This window comes from Brassica rapa, chromosome A07 (genome assembly GCF_000309985.2).
Source record: "Brassica rapa cultivar Chiifu-401-42 chromosome A07, CAAS_Brap_v3.01, whole genome shotgun sequence".
Taxonomy (NCBI): Eukaryota; Viridiplantae; Streptophyta; class Magnoliopsida; order Brassicales; family Brassicaceae; genus Brassica; species Brassica rapa.
The window spans coordinates 3,989,450-4,006,021 of record NC_024801.2 but is presented as its reverse complement, the minus strand read 5'-3'; the positions used below and the strand labels follow the sequence as shown (position 1 = coordinate 4,006,021).

General features: G+C 35.4%; 3 protein-coding genes across 3 annotated transcripts; all 3 read right to left on the bottom strand.

Moving 5' to 3' along the window:
• Positions 1-1,517: 1,517 nt before the first annotated feature.
• Positions 1,518-3,232, bottom strand: LOC103844347 (uncharacterized protein DDB_G0282077). Its single transcript, XM_009121148.3, has 2 exons — positions 1,998-3,232; positions 1,518-1,901 (listed from the first exon to the last, which is right to left on the bottom strand). The coding sequence occupies exons 1-2, from the start codon at positions 2,587-2,589 to the stop codon at positions 1,648-1,650; spliced, it is 846 nt and encodes a 281-aa protein (XP_009119396.1). The 5' UTR covers positions 2,590-3,232; the 3' UTR covers positions 1,518-1,647.
• A 5,006-nt stretch (positions 3,233-8,238) lies between these two features.
• Positions 8,239-14,413, bottom strand: LOC103848340 (glycine-rich cell wall structural protein 2). Its single transcript, XM_009125257.2, has 2 exons — positions 9,049-14,413; positions 8,239-8,720 (listed from the first exon to the last, which is right to left on the bottom strand). Exons 1-2 carry the CDS (start codon positions 9,623-9,625, stop codon positions 8,470-8,472), a joined length of 828 nt encoding a protein of 275 aa, XP_009123505.1. The 5' UTR covers positions 9,626-14,413; the 3' UTR covers positions 8,239-8,469.
• Positions 10,917-16,458, bottom strand: LOC117126785 (beta-galactosidase 15). Its single transcript, XM_033275894.1, has 5 exons — positions 16,399-16,458; positions 15,746-16,046; positions 15,560-15,669; positions 15,228-15,449; positions 10,917-15,141 (listed from the first exon to the last, which is right to left on the bottom strand). The coding sequence occupies exons 1-5, from the start codon at positions 16,456-16,458 to the stop codon at positions 14,440-14,442; spliced, it is 1,395 nt and encodes a 464-aa protein (XP_033131785.1). The 3' UTR covers positions 10,917-14,439.
• Positions 16,459-16,572: the final 114 nt, after the last annotated feature.

The window sequence follows — 16,572 nt, the reverse complement described above, 5'->3', positions numbered from 1 at the left end:
ATGGTTTCCGAACCAGAAGAATGACCAGCTTTTGCAAATTATTTGGAAGATATCAAAACCCTGAAAGAGAGATTCGCCCTATCAGAGATTATCTATGTACCACGGACGCAAAATTCAAAGACAGATAGTCTAGCGCACAGTGCTAGAAAGTAACCATCTTTTGTCGTTCCCATGGATTCAGATCACCCAGTTTGGTTCACAGAATCATTATGAGTCTGTATTGTTGATGACAAAAAAAAATTAGTATATTTGAAGATGAACCAACTTAATTCTCTAGTGATTCTAATAATCATTAAAATGATCACACGTGTCATAGGTAAAATGTTGTAACGCTTATTTTTCAGTATATAAGAGATACCTTAATGAATTTGAATTATATTTATAGTTAATATAATAGTCTTAAATATGTATAACATCTATTTTAGAATGAAATGTATGTATAACATCTTTCTAAAGTTTTCAAACACACCTTCTTGAATTTGATATCTAAATTATTAAATTTAAATCAATATATATATATATATATATATTTAAAAATATCTTGGTAAATTATTGAAATATGTTATATATTGAGTAATATTTCCCAAATATGCATATAAGTAAAATTCAAGAATATGTTATACATATTTAGTAAGAACTTCCTGATACATACAAGTTACATTCAAGATGTCCAATTACACGTTTATGAAGGCATTCCTGAATTCATGATTTTTTTTTTTACAAATTGAAGATCGATATCATGTATTTAAGAAAGGTCTTCCTAAATTTTCAAGGAAATTTTTTTTTTTAATTGTTGGAAAATAGATTTTTGATATTTGATTTTTTTATTTTAGAATTTTTAATATTTATTTATTTTCATATATTATAACTAATTGTTTATAAATGTGGATATAGCCGTCATTTGTCCTTTAATGAAACCTAATTTGGTTACTTGATTTTAGGATTATGTAGGGAACAAAATTAAAATGGGCTATTCAAAAAATTTGTCCAAACATATTTGTCAATCATATTTTATATATTCAGGTGTCCATTTAGTTTTCTTAGTTTTTGTTTTGATTCGAGTTTAATTGTTTTGGATATAAATTTATAAGAATTATTTAGATATTATGAGTATATTCAGGTGTCCATTTAGTTTTCGTAGCTTTTGTTTTGATTCGAGTTTAATTGTTTTGGATATATAAAACTATAGGAATTATATATTTAGATATTATGAGTTCTGGTCCGCTTGCATTTTGAGTCAGTTCATCGAATATTATTCAAATTTGAGGTAGTCTGGGAAAGATACCGGAATAGAATAACCAATGTAGTAGTGGTCTCTATGAAAAGGTTTATCGGATATCGTTAAAAGCCAAGGTGTAGCCACTTTGGTTAAAGTTGTTTATTTCACTAAGTGTGTTATTATTTTTTTCGGAAAAAGAAAAAGAAAGTGTGTTATTCTTTTTTTTTTTTTGCAACTTATTTTTGAAAGTGTGTTATTCTTAATAATGTCTCTCACATATTTGAAATTTACCGTTAAGAAACGAATCTCCATCAATCTCATATCCAAAGAAAAAAATAAATTAAAAATTTCCAAAACACAAGAAAGGATTCTAACGCAGAAATTAAAAAAAAAATACATAACTCATATATAAAGAGGCTAAAAGATCTTTACTCAGAATGGTGCGGAACAGGGAAAAGGGTGAACTTCATGTTGTGGTTGGTGCAATAATCACCATCATGCTCGCCCGACGCAAAGAAGTAAGGCTTATTTTGTCGAAGTGTAAACTTGAAGCTTTTTTCTGATCTTTTATGCGTCAAACCAATCTTCTTTGCATTCTTTAGGTCGCAGTTCATATAACTCCATGGATCTTGGAACAAATATACATTGTTCCTTCGCTTGGCCGATTTATCGTACTTGAAAACTGCACCATGTCAAAAGATGATTCATTAACGCCGATTCAATGATTTACCATAGAAAATAAGGTATAGTAAAATAAGATATAGAATACGTTACTTACCAAGAACATCGTTGACGTAGAAAGGAGCATTCTTGGAAGCCCACTCTTTGTAATCCAAACCTTTTTTCCATCCATCAGATCCTCCCACTACGATGTTCCTTGGCGCTTCACTGTCCGAACCGGAGCTCGAACAGGGTGCTTCACTGTCCGTTCCTGAACTGTTTGGCGCTTCACTGTCATTATGGTTCGAATCCCAACTCCAGCTCCAGCCCGACCTAGGATTCCAGCTCCAGCTCCATCTTGAACCATCAGGATTGGTACCTGAACATGAGCCCGAGCCGCTTGACCCATCTGATCCCCAGCCCCATCCCCAACCAGAATCAGCAGAGTTTGAACCAGAACCTGAGCCCGAGTTGTCTGAGCCGTCTGATCCCCAGATCCAGCCCCAGCTAGGACTCGAGCCCCAACTCCGACCTGAGCCGTCAGAGTTTGAGCCAGGACCTGAGCTAGAGCTGCTTGAGCCATCAGACCCCCAGCCCCAACCCGACCCGTTGCTCCAACTCCAGCTCCACGCTTCTGCACCTGATGAAGAGAGACATGCAAACGCCAAGACCAGTAGGATCAGCTTCTTTTGTGAACCAGAGAGAGCCATCGTTTTTTCCTTGTTCTTTGATATGCGTAACAATTGTTTAGTGAACTTTTTGGTGAATCTTGTTTAGGTTGTGAGAGACGTATTTATAGATAATGATAATTAATTCGATACTAAACCTAGTGGATTCGGGAAAAAGAATATTTGATACATAACAGTTTTTAGTTTTTAGATTTTATCAATTTGGTTTTTCAGTTATCAAATTATTAAATTAATTATAAATGTTTTTTTGGATTAATTTTGTTTTCATTGGAGAGTTAATCTTTTCAAACCCAAAACTTATCTAACGTTTTTACAAAAAAAACAAAAACATTTTTTTTATTTAACGACAATAAATTAGGTTTTGAAATGATAAATTAGAAAAAAGTTTCATTATCCTAGAACAAAAAAGGAACTATTTCGCGTCACTCATTTCTCAACTCCAACGAATGAAACATTATTCATTATTGAATCGGATCGTAACACAAACAACATAAAACAAGGATTGAAGGTTTCAGACCTTTCTGTCCAAAGAAAGTTGGAGACCCCCGAGTTTAGACCTGATGGTCCGATGAAACAATAACAGCCACCAATCTATACTTTTATTCTTCTCTTCCCTTCCTTTTCCAAACCCTCCTTTTTCACTGATCCCGCTCCTTAGTCATGTGATCTTTGTTAATCTTTTACCAACCGCTTGTGTTACACAACGATCACAGTGTGTTACACACGAGTTCGAGAGAAAGAATAAGATAGACGTTTCAGGCTTATAAACTTTTCTGAAAATACTTTTGTATTATTGAGATTCGGTAATAATGTTTACAACAGATGATTGATCTTTATATAGAGATCGAATCAATACAAGTATAAGAGACACAACTCTATATACTAAAGGACACAACTTGAAGAGTTACAACTCTTTGTGTAATAACATAGATAACTAACTTATGTAAATGTATCAAGGAGAGATTTGATTATATAGATTAACACTCCTCCTTAATCATATCTCGACTTGACTCCAAGCTGCTTCCTTAGATCTTCAAATCTTGAACCACCCAATGCCTTTGTGAGAATGTCTGCGAGTTGATCATCCCCTTTGCAATACTTCAGTTCAATGATTCCTTTTTGCTCAGCTTCCCTCACGAAATGGTACTTGATCTCTATGTGCTTCGTCCTTCTGTGTTGCACCGGATTCTTTCCAATTGCTATTGCTGATTTGTTGTCACATAAGATCGGAATGCCTCCTTCAAACTTCTGACCAAAGTCTTCAAATAGTCTTTGTAACCACACTGCTTGATTTGCTGCTGCACACACGGCTATGTACTCTGCCTCAGCCGTTGATTGCGCCACTGTTTGTTGCTTGCTTGACTGCCAACAAAACATGGCTGATCCAAGAGTAAACACATAACCTGAAGTGCTTTTCTTGTCTTCCTTAGAACCACCCCAATCGCTGTCTGTGTAGCCTAGAAGTCTTGGTTCTTTCACGCTTGTGAAGTACACTCCAAAGTTTGATGTTCCTTTGACATATCTTAACACCCTCTTGGCTTCTTGGTAGTGCTTCATGCGAGGTGATGACATGTATCTTGAGAGATAGGCGCTTGCATACATCACATCAGGTCTTGATGCACACAAGTACAAAAGCCCTCCAATGATGCTTCTATACTTAGTCGGATCTCCATACTCCTTGTCATCCTCAACTCCTTTTCCTTGTGGTGTAAGTGGGTTGCTTACACTCTTGCTGTCTCGCATCCCAAACTTGTCTACAAGTTTGTTTGCATACTTTTCTTGTGAAAGAAATATGCCTCCATTGTCTTGAATTACTTCCATTCCAAGAAAGTAGTTCAACAATCCAAGATCCACCATCTCGAATTCTTTCTTCATGTTCTCCTTGAATGTGTTGATGCTCTGAATGTTGCTTCCTGTGATGATTATATCATCCACATATAGACTCACGATCAACACATCTCCTCCTTGCTTCATGATGTATAAGGCCGCATCATTCATACTCCTCTCAAAACCGTTTTGAAGAAAGTATGAATCTATCCTTCCATACCATGCCCTTGGGGCTTGCTTTAAACCATATAAAGCTTTGTGTAGCCTTAACACTTTGTGTTCCTTCCCGTGTGTCACATACCCAGGCGGTTGTGTGACATACACTTCTTCCTTGAGGTCGCCATTGAGAAAGGCTGACTTCACATCCATCTGATACAATCGCCACTTCATCTGAGCCGCATAGGCAAGTATGGCTCGTATTGTATCATGTCTTGAGACAGGAGCAAACGTCTCAAGGTAGTCAACACCATACTCTTGAGAGAACCCTCTTGCAACTAGCCGCGCCTTGTGCTTGATGTGATTGCCGTTTGCATCGGTCTTGATCTTGTAGATCCACTTCACACTTATCACATTCTTCTTCTTTGGCTTGTCCACTAGTTCCCACGTCTTGTTCTTCTCAATCATGGCTATCTCCTCATTCATTGCTTCTCTCCATTCCTTGGTACCACACGCTTCATCATAAGTGTATGGTTCTTCATTTGCATGAAGACAAGCTTCTATAGCTTGAGCCGCTTCATCAAGCTCTACTCTCGGTGCCCTTTCCATGATATCAACCATGGACTTGAACTTCCTTGGTGCCTCAGAAGTTTCTTCATCTCCACTACTAGTATCATGATCATCATTTTGAAAAGAAATAGGACTGAAAGTACCTCCAAATTGTTCCTCAGGACTGGATGCACCTTCGGTTTGTTCCTCAGGACTGGATGCACCTTCGGTTTGATCCTCAGGCGAGTGAGAGTCTTCCATAGACAACTCCAATGTCTTCCTCACTTCTTCTTGCCTTTTCCAATCCCACTTCTTTCCTTCTTCAAACTCGACATCTCTTGATACTTCAATCTTCTCATTCTCCAAAATGAGAACTCTATAGCCTTTGGATTGGTTGCTATATCCAACAAAGACTCCACGCTTTGCCTTGACGTCTAGCTTCCTCCTCTTTTGATTTGGGATATGTATGTAGCATATGCTACCAAACATTCTCATGTGTGACACATCTGGCTTGTGTCCACACCACTTCTCTATAGGAGTGACATCTTCTTCTATTGCCTTTGATGGCAGACGGTTTTGAAGATATGAGGCAGTGTATACCGCTTCTGCCCATAACTTGAGCGGTAAGTCTTGCTCTGCCAACATCGATCTAGCCATCTCCACCAAGGTCCTATTCATGCGCTCCGCTGCACCATTTTGTTGTGGTGAATAAGGCAAGGTGACTTGCTTATTGATTCCTTCTTCTTCACAGAACCGGTTGAATTCTCGTGAAGTGAACTCACCACCTCCATCTGATCTCAGTGTCTTGATGGTACAATCCGACTGCTTCTCCACCATTGCTTTGAACTTCTTGAACAGTGAGAATGTCTCTGACTTTTGCTTCATGAAGTATACCCAACACATGTGAGTATGATCATCCAAGAATAGCAAAAAGTATCGGCTTCCATCAACAGACTGGTGCTGCATCGGCCCACATACATCCGTATGTACAATCTCAAGCTTCTCTCTTGTCTTAGTTTGAGATTCCTTTGGGAAGCTTTTGCGTGATTGCTTTCCAAGTCTACACGCCTCACATGCTTCCTTCTTGACTTTAAACTTTGGTAATCCCTTTACCAAGTCTTTGTCTTGCATTTGTTGCAACCTTTTGTCGCCTACATGACCAAGTCTCTTGTGCCATGTCTCCATCTTTCCTTGCTCACTAGCGCTCAAGGCCTCTTCTACCTGAGCCGAACTCATCCTGATTCGATAGCTTTTGTGAGTCATTGGGATATCCATTATCCTCCTTCCTTTTGCATCATCTATGATGCATCTCTTCTCTTGGAAACTCACCCGGTATCCGCTTGAAACAATTTGTGGAACACTCAACAAATTTTTTGCCAAACCCGGAACCAAGAATACATTTCTGATGGTCTTCTTGCCACCTTTGGTCATGACGGTAATGTCTCCTTTACCGGCTGTCATGACTGTGCTTCCATTTCCAATCTTTATTGGAACCTTGATACTCCTATCAAGCTTTGAGAAGTAACTCTCCTCCTTTGTCATATGATTAGTTGCTCCACTGTCTACTAACCAGACATCTTCCATCACTGTTGTTGCTGCTTCGCTCGCACTGAACAACATGTGATCTTCATTTGAATCTTCTTCGAGACTCACATGTGCCTTCTCTTTCTTCTTTGAGTAGCACTGATTTGCAAAGTGGCCTAACTTGCCACAATTGTAACACTCCTTGTTACTTCTGTGATCCTTCTTTGGATCTTCCTTCTTCTGTTTCCTCCAACACTCGCTCTCATTGTGGTTGTTTCTCTTGCAGAAACCGCACCACTTCTTGCCTCCTTGGCGCTTTGAGTTGTCTTGTGTAACACCAGAATTTTTGTGTTTAACACGAGCATCGAATGCTCCTTCACTGGTGCTTTCTTCTCTTGCAGCCAGCCTTGCTTCATGAGCCTTCAAGATCCCGATCAACTCTGTCATCTTTGTTGAAGTCAAATCGCTTGTTTGCTCCAACACACTGACTATGCTATCGAACTTGGCTGGGAGAGAGATGAGTATCTTCTGTATGAGTTGAACATCTGACTTCTGTTCACCATGATAAGTTAATTGATTTGCCAATTCAACTATCTTATCTGTGAAGACCTTAATGTCTTCATTCTCATACATCTTCAGATTCTCATACTCCCTTCGCAATGTTTGAAGTTTAATCAAACGAACTTGAGGAGAGCCTTCATACTCCTCCTTCAATGCATCCCACGCCTCTTTGGATGTTGATGCTGCTGCAATCCGTGAGAATATATGATCCGATACAGCAGTTTGCAAGATTTGCAAAGCCAATGTATCGTTCATCATCGCTTCTTCTCTAAGCGATCTTGCCCTTGCTGTTTCAGGGGTTTCATCCACTTGTGCTGGTGGGGCTGCTACGCCTTCTTCAACCACAGACCATAACTTCCTGGTCTTGAGAATGGTTGTCATCTTGATGCTCCAGAAGTCGTACTTCTCTCCATCAAATATGGGGATTACTTGATTCTTCATCGTTTCGAGTGATTCCGAAATCGTATGACAAAATCCTCTAGCCTCCTTTTCTCCACGCCAAGTGTTTCTCTTACTAGTGCTTTTTTTCCTTTGTCCTCTCAAACGTAAAGCTCTGATACCATGTTAATCTTTTACCAACCGCTTGTGTTACACAACGATCACAGTGTGTTACACACGAGTTCGAGAGAAAGAATAAGATAGACGTTTCAGGCTTATAAACTTTTCTGAAAATACTTTTGTATTATTGAGATTCGGTAATAATGTTTACAACAGATGATTGATCTTTATATAGAGATCGAATCAATACAAGTATAAGAGACACAACTCTATATACTAAAGGACACAACTTGAAGAGTTACAACTCTTTGTGTAATAACATAGATAACTAACTTATGTAAATGTATCAAGGAGAGATTAGATTATATAGATTAACAATCTTCTCTACCAGTTCAACTTCAAGCAACTAATATACTTATAAGAAAGCTAGAAACTTAATCAACGCTTTTTAGCAAAAAAAAAAAAAAAAAACTTTATCAACGCTTTGAGTTTACAGTAGAATCTCTCATATTCAATTCTTTAACGCATTATCTGGTTCGCTTAATCTTTGGTCATTTTTTAAGAAAAATACTAAATCTTGCCATTAACTTTTACCATGAAAATATGGTAGCATACATAAACAAGGGTGATCTCATAAATAAAAAGACAACGCAAAACCACAAACAAATCCCAACAAAATGTGGATAATAGTAAATTGGTAATATGTTTTATTGACGACACAACAACAAAATGAAACCTAATGTCTGATACTTTTGACGTCGGAGTTAGCTTTTAGTACCGAACAAATTACCAACGGGCGAGGATAGGCATAACGGTAAACTTCATGGTTCCATTGCTGCAGTGAGCACCGTCATGCTCGCCGCACGATATGTAGTAAGGCTTCATTTTTGTAAGAACAAGCTCAAAACCATTCCCAGCACCTTGCTTCGGTGATGCGATCATCTTTCCTTTCTTCACATCGCACTTTTCGTAACTCAATGGGTTAGAAAACAAGTAAACGCTGTGCGTGAACGGTGCTGGTGGGTTGTATTTGAACACTGCAATCGAATAGTTATATCATAACATTATCGTCAAACGTATTGATATTATTAAGTCAGCAATATGATGTGATAGCTATGAATTTGACAACAAACAATGTGAACTAATATGATACAAACTAGACCGTGCTATATGTAGTGAAATTTAATGTACTTTTGACTGATGTCTTTTTCATCAAATATGTACAGCTGGGCATATAGTATCCATAAGGGTATTAATCAGCTTTTATATGCTACTATTATAAAACTATATATATATATTGTTTAACAATTTGTGAGATTCTGTAGAAAAGAAAAAAGAAAAAAGTAAAAAAAAAAAGTTACTCACCAAGTATGTCATTGAGAAAGAAGGGGGCAGTCTTAGAAGCCCAGTCGGAGTAATTGAAACCATATGTCCACTCTTTGTCTCCACCGACTATGAACTTTCTAGGTGCATTGTAGGTTGCGTTATAACCTTTTGAGTGACTTCCCCAACCCCAGCCCCAGCCAGAACCGGAGCTGCCAGATCCCGAGTTGTTTGTGTTTTTAGGACCCCAACCCCAACCAGAGCCGGAGCCGCCGGATCCTGTGTTTTGTCCGTTGTTAGGACCCCATCCCGACCACGGGCTTGAACCTGAACCACTTGAATGGTTGGAGCCCATCCCCCAACCCCAACTCCATTCTGACCCGGGGATTGACCTTGAACCACTTGAATGGTTGGTGCCCGCACCCCAAATCCATCCCGAGCCGTTCCGGCTAGAGCCCCAACCCCAGCCTGAGCCAGGGCTTGAACCTGAACTGCTTGAATAGTTTGAGCCTCCACCCCAACCCCATCCAAATCCCCTATTGGCCTCAGCAAATGTGGAAAATATGGAGGCCACGGTCACAAAGAGTAAAACAAGGTTTAGAAAAGGAGAATCTGCCATCGCTTTTCTTTTGAATGGTTACTTATTTGATAAATGATTGTGATGCTTCCTTTGGGGTTTAAAATTCGACTATTTATAGGAAAGAGATTGTGCCAAACTGCCAGAAATGTGAGATGTTTGGTGGTGTTATTCAATAATGAATTTAAATTTAATTATACTTATTTTATAAGAGTTATAATCCAGTGTTATTTGATAACTGATTGTAACTTCTATATTAAAATTTAATGTGATTTGGTTATTACATTTAGAATATCTCAATTAAAAGATTTTGAAATCTAGGGTTATTGGTTTTTAGATTTACAGTCTCTTAATTAAAAGAAAGATTTGAATACAACAACTAAAATATGGTGTTATTCATGTTTAATAGATTTTTCAATCATTTGATTTGAAAATTGTTAGAATGAATTTGAATCTTGTTTCATGAGTAAATTATATTAATAGAAAATCCAACCTTTTACCCTAAGATATTCAAATCATATATTATTAATAATAAATCAACAAACACTATTATTAAAAGTTTATAAAAATTCAAATTTAAAGATTAAAGAATTTTTCATAAAATTTGAAAAACAGACAGATGGATTTGCTAATCATGTGTTACTGAGTGTAATTCTCTAGTGTAAAAATAAAATGACACTATGTTGAATTTATAAATATAATGATGCAGATTTAAGAAATTGGATTCAAATGAATAATGAATCAATCTGAAATGACCAAAACATTTAAAATCTGATATGTTTTAAATCTATACAATCAATTTAGTCACACTTATTTAAAATATTATTCTACAATATAAATATAAATAATAATAATAATGGATTAACAGTATTATTCAACAATATAAATAAAAAAATAATAATAATGGACTAACATTCATTATTTTTAGCACGCCAATATATTACATTCGTTCACAATGAGTAAAAAGTAAAGTGCGGCCGTAAATGTTTGAATTGTGGCTATAACAAAATATAATTTTAAAAGTGAATGGTAGTGAGAAACCAAACAAATGAGACGATTGATTCAAAACATGCGAAGATTCACAAGGAAACATGCATTGGACTAGGACACTTGTTTAGTGGAACGACGTTGACCCTTCTTCACTTTAATTGCTACTTGAACTAATTAACGTTGACGAATCCTTAAGTCACATATAATCTTTTTTGTTAATCTTCTATTCATCATAAATCGCCTTTATAATTACGTTGGAGTGACGATAAGGTGATTTAACATAGAGCTCAATGATTTTTTTTTGAAAATTCACATTTCTTTTAATTTATAGTTCTTTCGTTCATTTTTTTTTGAAAAAGTTGTTTTTTTTTACGTTTAGTGTTTTTCGTTCATAAATGATGCAAGACTAGTTTAGACCGTGGACTTTTCGTAGGCACGAGTAGGCTTTTACTGATTTCCCAAGATTAACTTGTTTATTTGATTCTTATGTTTTTCTTGGATAAATATAACTCTTTTTAGAATTACGATAAGGGGGTCGATTATGACATCTTCTCGTTAGTATAAGTAGTTTTCATTCATTATAGGAACTTAGCATTGTAAATGTTTCTCTTGAACTCTTTGATCAATAAATTTGAAAATTCATTAAAAAAAAGCTTTTTAGGATCATGTCAAATATGAATTATCAGTTAAATGTATATATGGTAGATCTCAAAACATGGTTGTCAAAAGTGTCTGAGCTTTGGACCACAAGGGTTATGCTCTTACCTGTAAGGTACTTAACAAATATTTGCATCACCATCTAAAAAGTACATGCAACTCTCTTTAGCACACATAAATCATACAGAAGTTCCCACAGATCCTAATGAATCTTATCCAACAAGAAAATCTCTAATTTAAAGGCAGAAAACAAGCAATAGATGGTTCTGAAGATTGAAGAAACAATATACCTTTAGAGAAGAGTTCAGAAAAGTTTTGCACAACTGTTTGGGTTTACGTCTGTAAGATTAAAAAAAAAAAGATGATTTACAACGAGGGGTAGTCTTCTTATATAGTGGCTTAGCCTCAGAGCATCCTTATCAACATTTAATAAAATATAAATATTAGTTGAATAATTTTTTGAGTTACTTGTTGAAGAACTTGTGAATTATTTGATAAAGATGTTCTTATCCTCTTTGATCAAGAAAAAATAAATAAAAGGAAAATTAAATTTTAATATAATAAAAGGTAAATAAATTATTGAGCCCATAAAATCTTTTAATAATAATAGTAGTATATATTTTACATATATAAATATTCGCTTTTCCTTAATATTCAGTTAGTCGCACGAACTCAGTTGGTAAGTATCTAATTTTGTTGTGATACCTTACAAGAGTTTGAATACTTAGTGTGACATTTTTTATTTGCATTAAATAAAACTTTTAAATTTTCTTATACAAACAAGAACCACTATCCATCAAATCCTTATTTTTCAAAACTCTCAAACAACGAAGGCTAATTTCATCATCCCGAGTTTCTTAACTGGTTTCTCTAATCAAAACATAACCACACGTTTGATTTGGTTTCATCGTCTTCGTCGAGAATTTTCTCTTCTCTGCACCTTGTTATGTATGCATTCTCACCGAAATCACCGTCGTTGGAAAAACTTGCCAATAAGAAAATATCAGTGTACCATTTTCCATACCTAGAATCTGTAATGTTATAATCAGCATTTCCTACCAAAAGTGAAAAAAAATTCTATTGAAATCTACATGAGTAATGATCATCTTATTAAGAAAAACCATTGGAGATGGAATTCATAGCGTTTAATCGCTTTTTTATAAAGAGAAACAACATGATGGAAATGGTATTCGAAGTAAACTAACATGAACCAATCTGGTTCAACTTTTTTTGCCCACCTCGATCGAAGTCCTTGAAACCCCTTTACAAATCTAAAATAAACCAAACTTATCTTCATCCTCGATGTGTTTGTCTCTAGCATCTCACCATTGGTAACAATTAATCATCTGGATCACAAGGCGGGTCAAGTCAATCTCCTCCACCATAGGTAGAAGCGGCAAACAAAGGACTGAAGAAGAAAGTGCTTCAATCTCTACCAAAGCTCCCTGTCTCGCCGGAATCACCTTTGTTGGAAAAAAACTAGCTGAGGGTGGCGACAAGCTCCAGTTCATGTTTGTCAAAGAGAATGGGGAAGAAGAAGGGTTGAAGATTTTAGGGCAATTACATTGTATATCTCAAAAAAAAATTATAATTCATTTTTCTATCTAAATAATATAAATTGATAGCATATACCATGTATTTTATTTAATAATACAATGATATCATTGTATTAAACTTGTGCAACCTGCAAAGAAAAAACAGTTTTAAAATTAATATTCAGTATCCGTAAAAAGTAAAATGTGGTCCTTAGTTATTCACACAACTCTCACAACGTAAGTTTATGTAAAATATCTGAGATTTCTCAATTTCTTCTTGTTTGTAGCCAAAACAGAGGGAAGACAAACAATGAAATTGTTTTGAACTTTTCTCATCTGAACGAGGCTGGAAGTTCTTCATGAGTTTTCCCTTGGTCTCAGAAACTCACAGAGTCATATACACCACCGTGAAAGCACAAACCCCTAACTTTATTCCTCTTTTCTTGTTCACATTCCAGGACTCACACCTCCCACATCCTCTGTATTTGACATGGAGAGATGCACCTTCTTCTTTGCTTCTGTCACGTACACGCCACTGTCAGTTAGTAAAAACGATCAGAGAAAATGAACATTTTTATGTTCTTTACAATTGTATACATATAGAATAGAAATGAAATGCAATATATATTGTGTTTACTATTATTCCATGTGTAAAATCAGCACTGCGACTACCATTGTCACTAGTTGTTTCATCATTACCACAACCTTCTCTCCACTGACGTCTCCACCCATTTCTCTTCATCCCATCGTCACTTCTTCTTCTCCACCTTGTGTGGTGGTTTCTTTTCCACCTCCATCAACTCCGGAACCAGCTCTTTTGCAAATCATATATTCTCATCCGTCTCCTCATTCTTCTCCTTCATTATTCCATCAGCTTTACATCATGTCACTCAGTTGCAGTGTGTTATTGGTATTGTTATATTATATTTGACGAAGTAGAACAGAAATGCGGCTGCACAGAAAATAAAGATTTTGTATGTTTTATTGTTGTATCATTGTTATGAACTAATTGGTTTGTGCTTATTATCAAACCTAAGCATTTACAAATGATAATATACTATGGTTACATTATTGAAAATCAAAGATGACCACAAAGTATTAAAATACCGTGAACCAGTAAAAACTAAAAACTATACATTGGTCAAGTGAAAACTATACTATTTATAGAGAGTGTAATATACTACTTAAGATATACTCTTCTATTCTTCACGTATTTATATATTATTTCCTTAAAATAAATTAAACACTGTTATGCTTTCATACTTGATATTTCGTTTCTCTATCATTTTGTGTGATTGGTTGTAAACACAAAATTTTATTTAATTAAAAAAAAATGTCACAATAGGACTTGAAGTTGTGTATCTTAATACACTAAAATTAGTTATTTACCAACTAAGCTAGCGCAGTTTAGCCAATGTTATAAATTAAATAGAAAACAATAAATATTGAAGGGAAAAATTATTTAATTTTTCAGGGAGAGCGAGGATGGTGGAGAAGACATGACCGTGATTGTTTAGGAAAAAAAAAATGACAATGTAAAATGTATATAAGAATGTGTACTTTTATTGAATAAAACAACCACCAATAAATATTAAATAGAAACTAAATCTTTGAAAAAAATATAGCATAATTTGGAAATATGATAAAGAAAACACCATAAATCTAAAAAAACATTTAGCAGATAGCTTCGACGGCGAGGCTTCTAACAGCACCACTGCAATCTGGTGTTCCAAACCTTTTCGTTGAGACATCAATGGAACACTTCTCTTTTCCAACACATTCTTGTGTGAGAATATCAACCGTGTTATTACTTGATTCACAAGTTCCTTTTACAAAAGATCCACAATTGCCATCTGGGTTACCAAAGGATGCAAATTTGATGGCAGAAATGGGTTTTCTATCGCATGAAAGCTCAATAATACTTTTCTCGTAGACGTTAGCACATAAACTTCCCACTCTAGTAGTTTGAAAACTGACAAGCGATGGGTTTCCTCCAATCTCCTCAAACAAAACTAGTGTGTTATCTCCTTCTGCATTCAAGAAAAAACGAGGAACATGGTACCTGTTCAAGAAAAGAACAAAGAAAAAAAAATCCCAGTAAAGATTCTCAGGTTCAACATTAACATATTTGATTCTAGAACCTAATAAGATGTGGAAAATGTACCATCTTTGTGTGGGTTCACCACAATTGGTCAGACATTTTTCAGCATGATAAGCACCTCTATAATTACAATTTGCATCACAACCATTTTTGCTTGAAATGAATGCCGGCCAATAACGTCCAATGTTGTTTCCATTGACCCAAGCTGTACCTTTTCCAAGTCCCATAAGATCGACAACAACCGGATCATTTCCCAAGGGAGACTTGAATGTAGTCTGAAAGAAAAAATGGAATGATGTGATATGATATTAAATCAACAAGTGTTTGGTTTGTTATCTTATAGATAATAACATCTCTTTACCTTATACCATGTCATGGTTCGGTTAAACGGTACACTTTCAACTGACCATTTAGACATTGATTCTGTTCTAAAGAGTTGGCTCTCAAACCCAATTAAACCGGTTTTATAGCTCCATTTATGAGCAGACAAGTCTTTAACTATAGTTTCATCACCATTTCTTCCAGTAATAAAAATGGGTCCAGTGATTCCAGCCGGCTTACTTTCAAAGAAAGCACCATAGTTCTATCAAAAAAAAGTTAAAAATTTTTTATTTTCAGTTAATTTTATTTTATTTTTTAAAAAAGAGTTTTAACTTTAAAAAATACAAGAAAAAATAATATCTAAAAACTTACCGCAAGTCCCACAGTTATGCTAAGAAGAGCAATGACATTACGGCCAGACTTAAACTTCACATCTTTCTCAAATACATAGTTAAATTTATCATTCTCAGCGTGTTGACTACCTAAAAATATAAATCAAATACTTTTTCGTAAGTTGGTGTTATTGAGATTTATAAAACGTATATAGGAGATACTTACCAATATGTTTTCCATTGACAAAAGCGTGAAGGACATGAGCAGTACTGTTGACGCGAAGAGACATGTTTTTACCCAAAAATAGATCTCGTTTTTTAAACTTAACGGTAGTCATGTACCATAGATAATCACTTTGGTCATTGGTTACTACTTTCTGATCAAATAGTTGTGTCTGTGTAGATTCTCCTTTTCCTTTCAAAAGGAAGTTGTCCATGTTCTCTGGTCTCCATGACCATTTAAGAGTTGAAGGGGTATCCTCAGCTTCATTTGGCTTCTTAACCATCATTGAAGTTTGAGTGGTAATCTGAAAATATAAAACCAACAAAAAATGAATTTTGGTTACAACTTTAAATGAATAATGGTTGTTAGTATGAAAAATTTTAATCCACAAAAGAAAATGTAAAATAGAAAACCTTTGCGGTGTTATAAGCCTCATTTTTGCAATCCGGTAAGATGGTAACAGACCAAGCCGGAACAAAATAAGATTCTCCTTGGAAACTAATTGTTGCATCTGATTTTTCATTTCCATTTCCAAAAAAGCAGCTTGATCCTTCTTCAGTTTTATAAATTGTTGCCTATGTAATATTTTCATGATAAGTAACTAGTTCAAGAATAACATGTACAATAGTGATAAAAATAAATAGCAATAATATTACCGATGCAGAGTTTCCAAAGTCAATGGTGGAGATGTTTCCGTATGTGAGAGTTCTCTCCATAGAGTGAAGAACATCATGAAGTTGTTTCAAATGCCCGTATTTTGGTTGATTCAAATTACCTAATTGATTTTCCCATGTTAGTAAAAATAGAAACTTCTAAAATATTTTTAAATA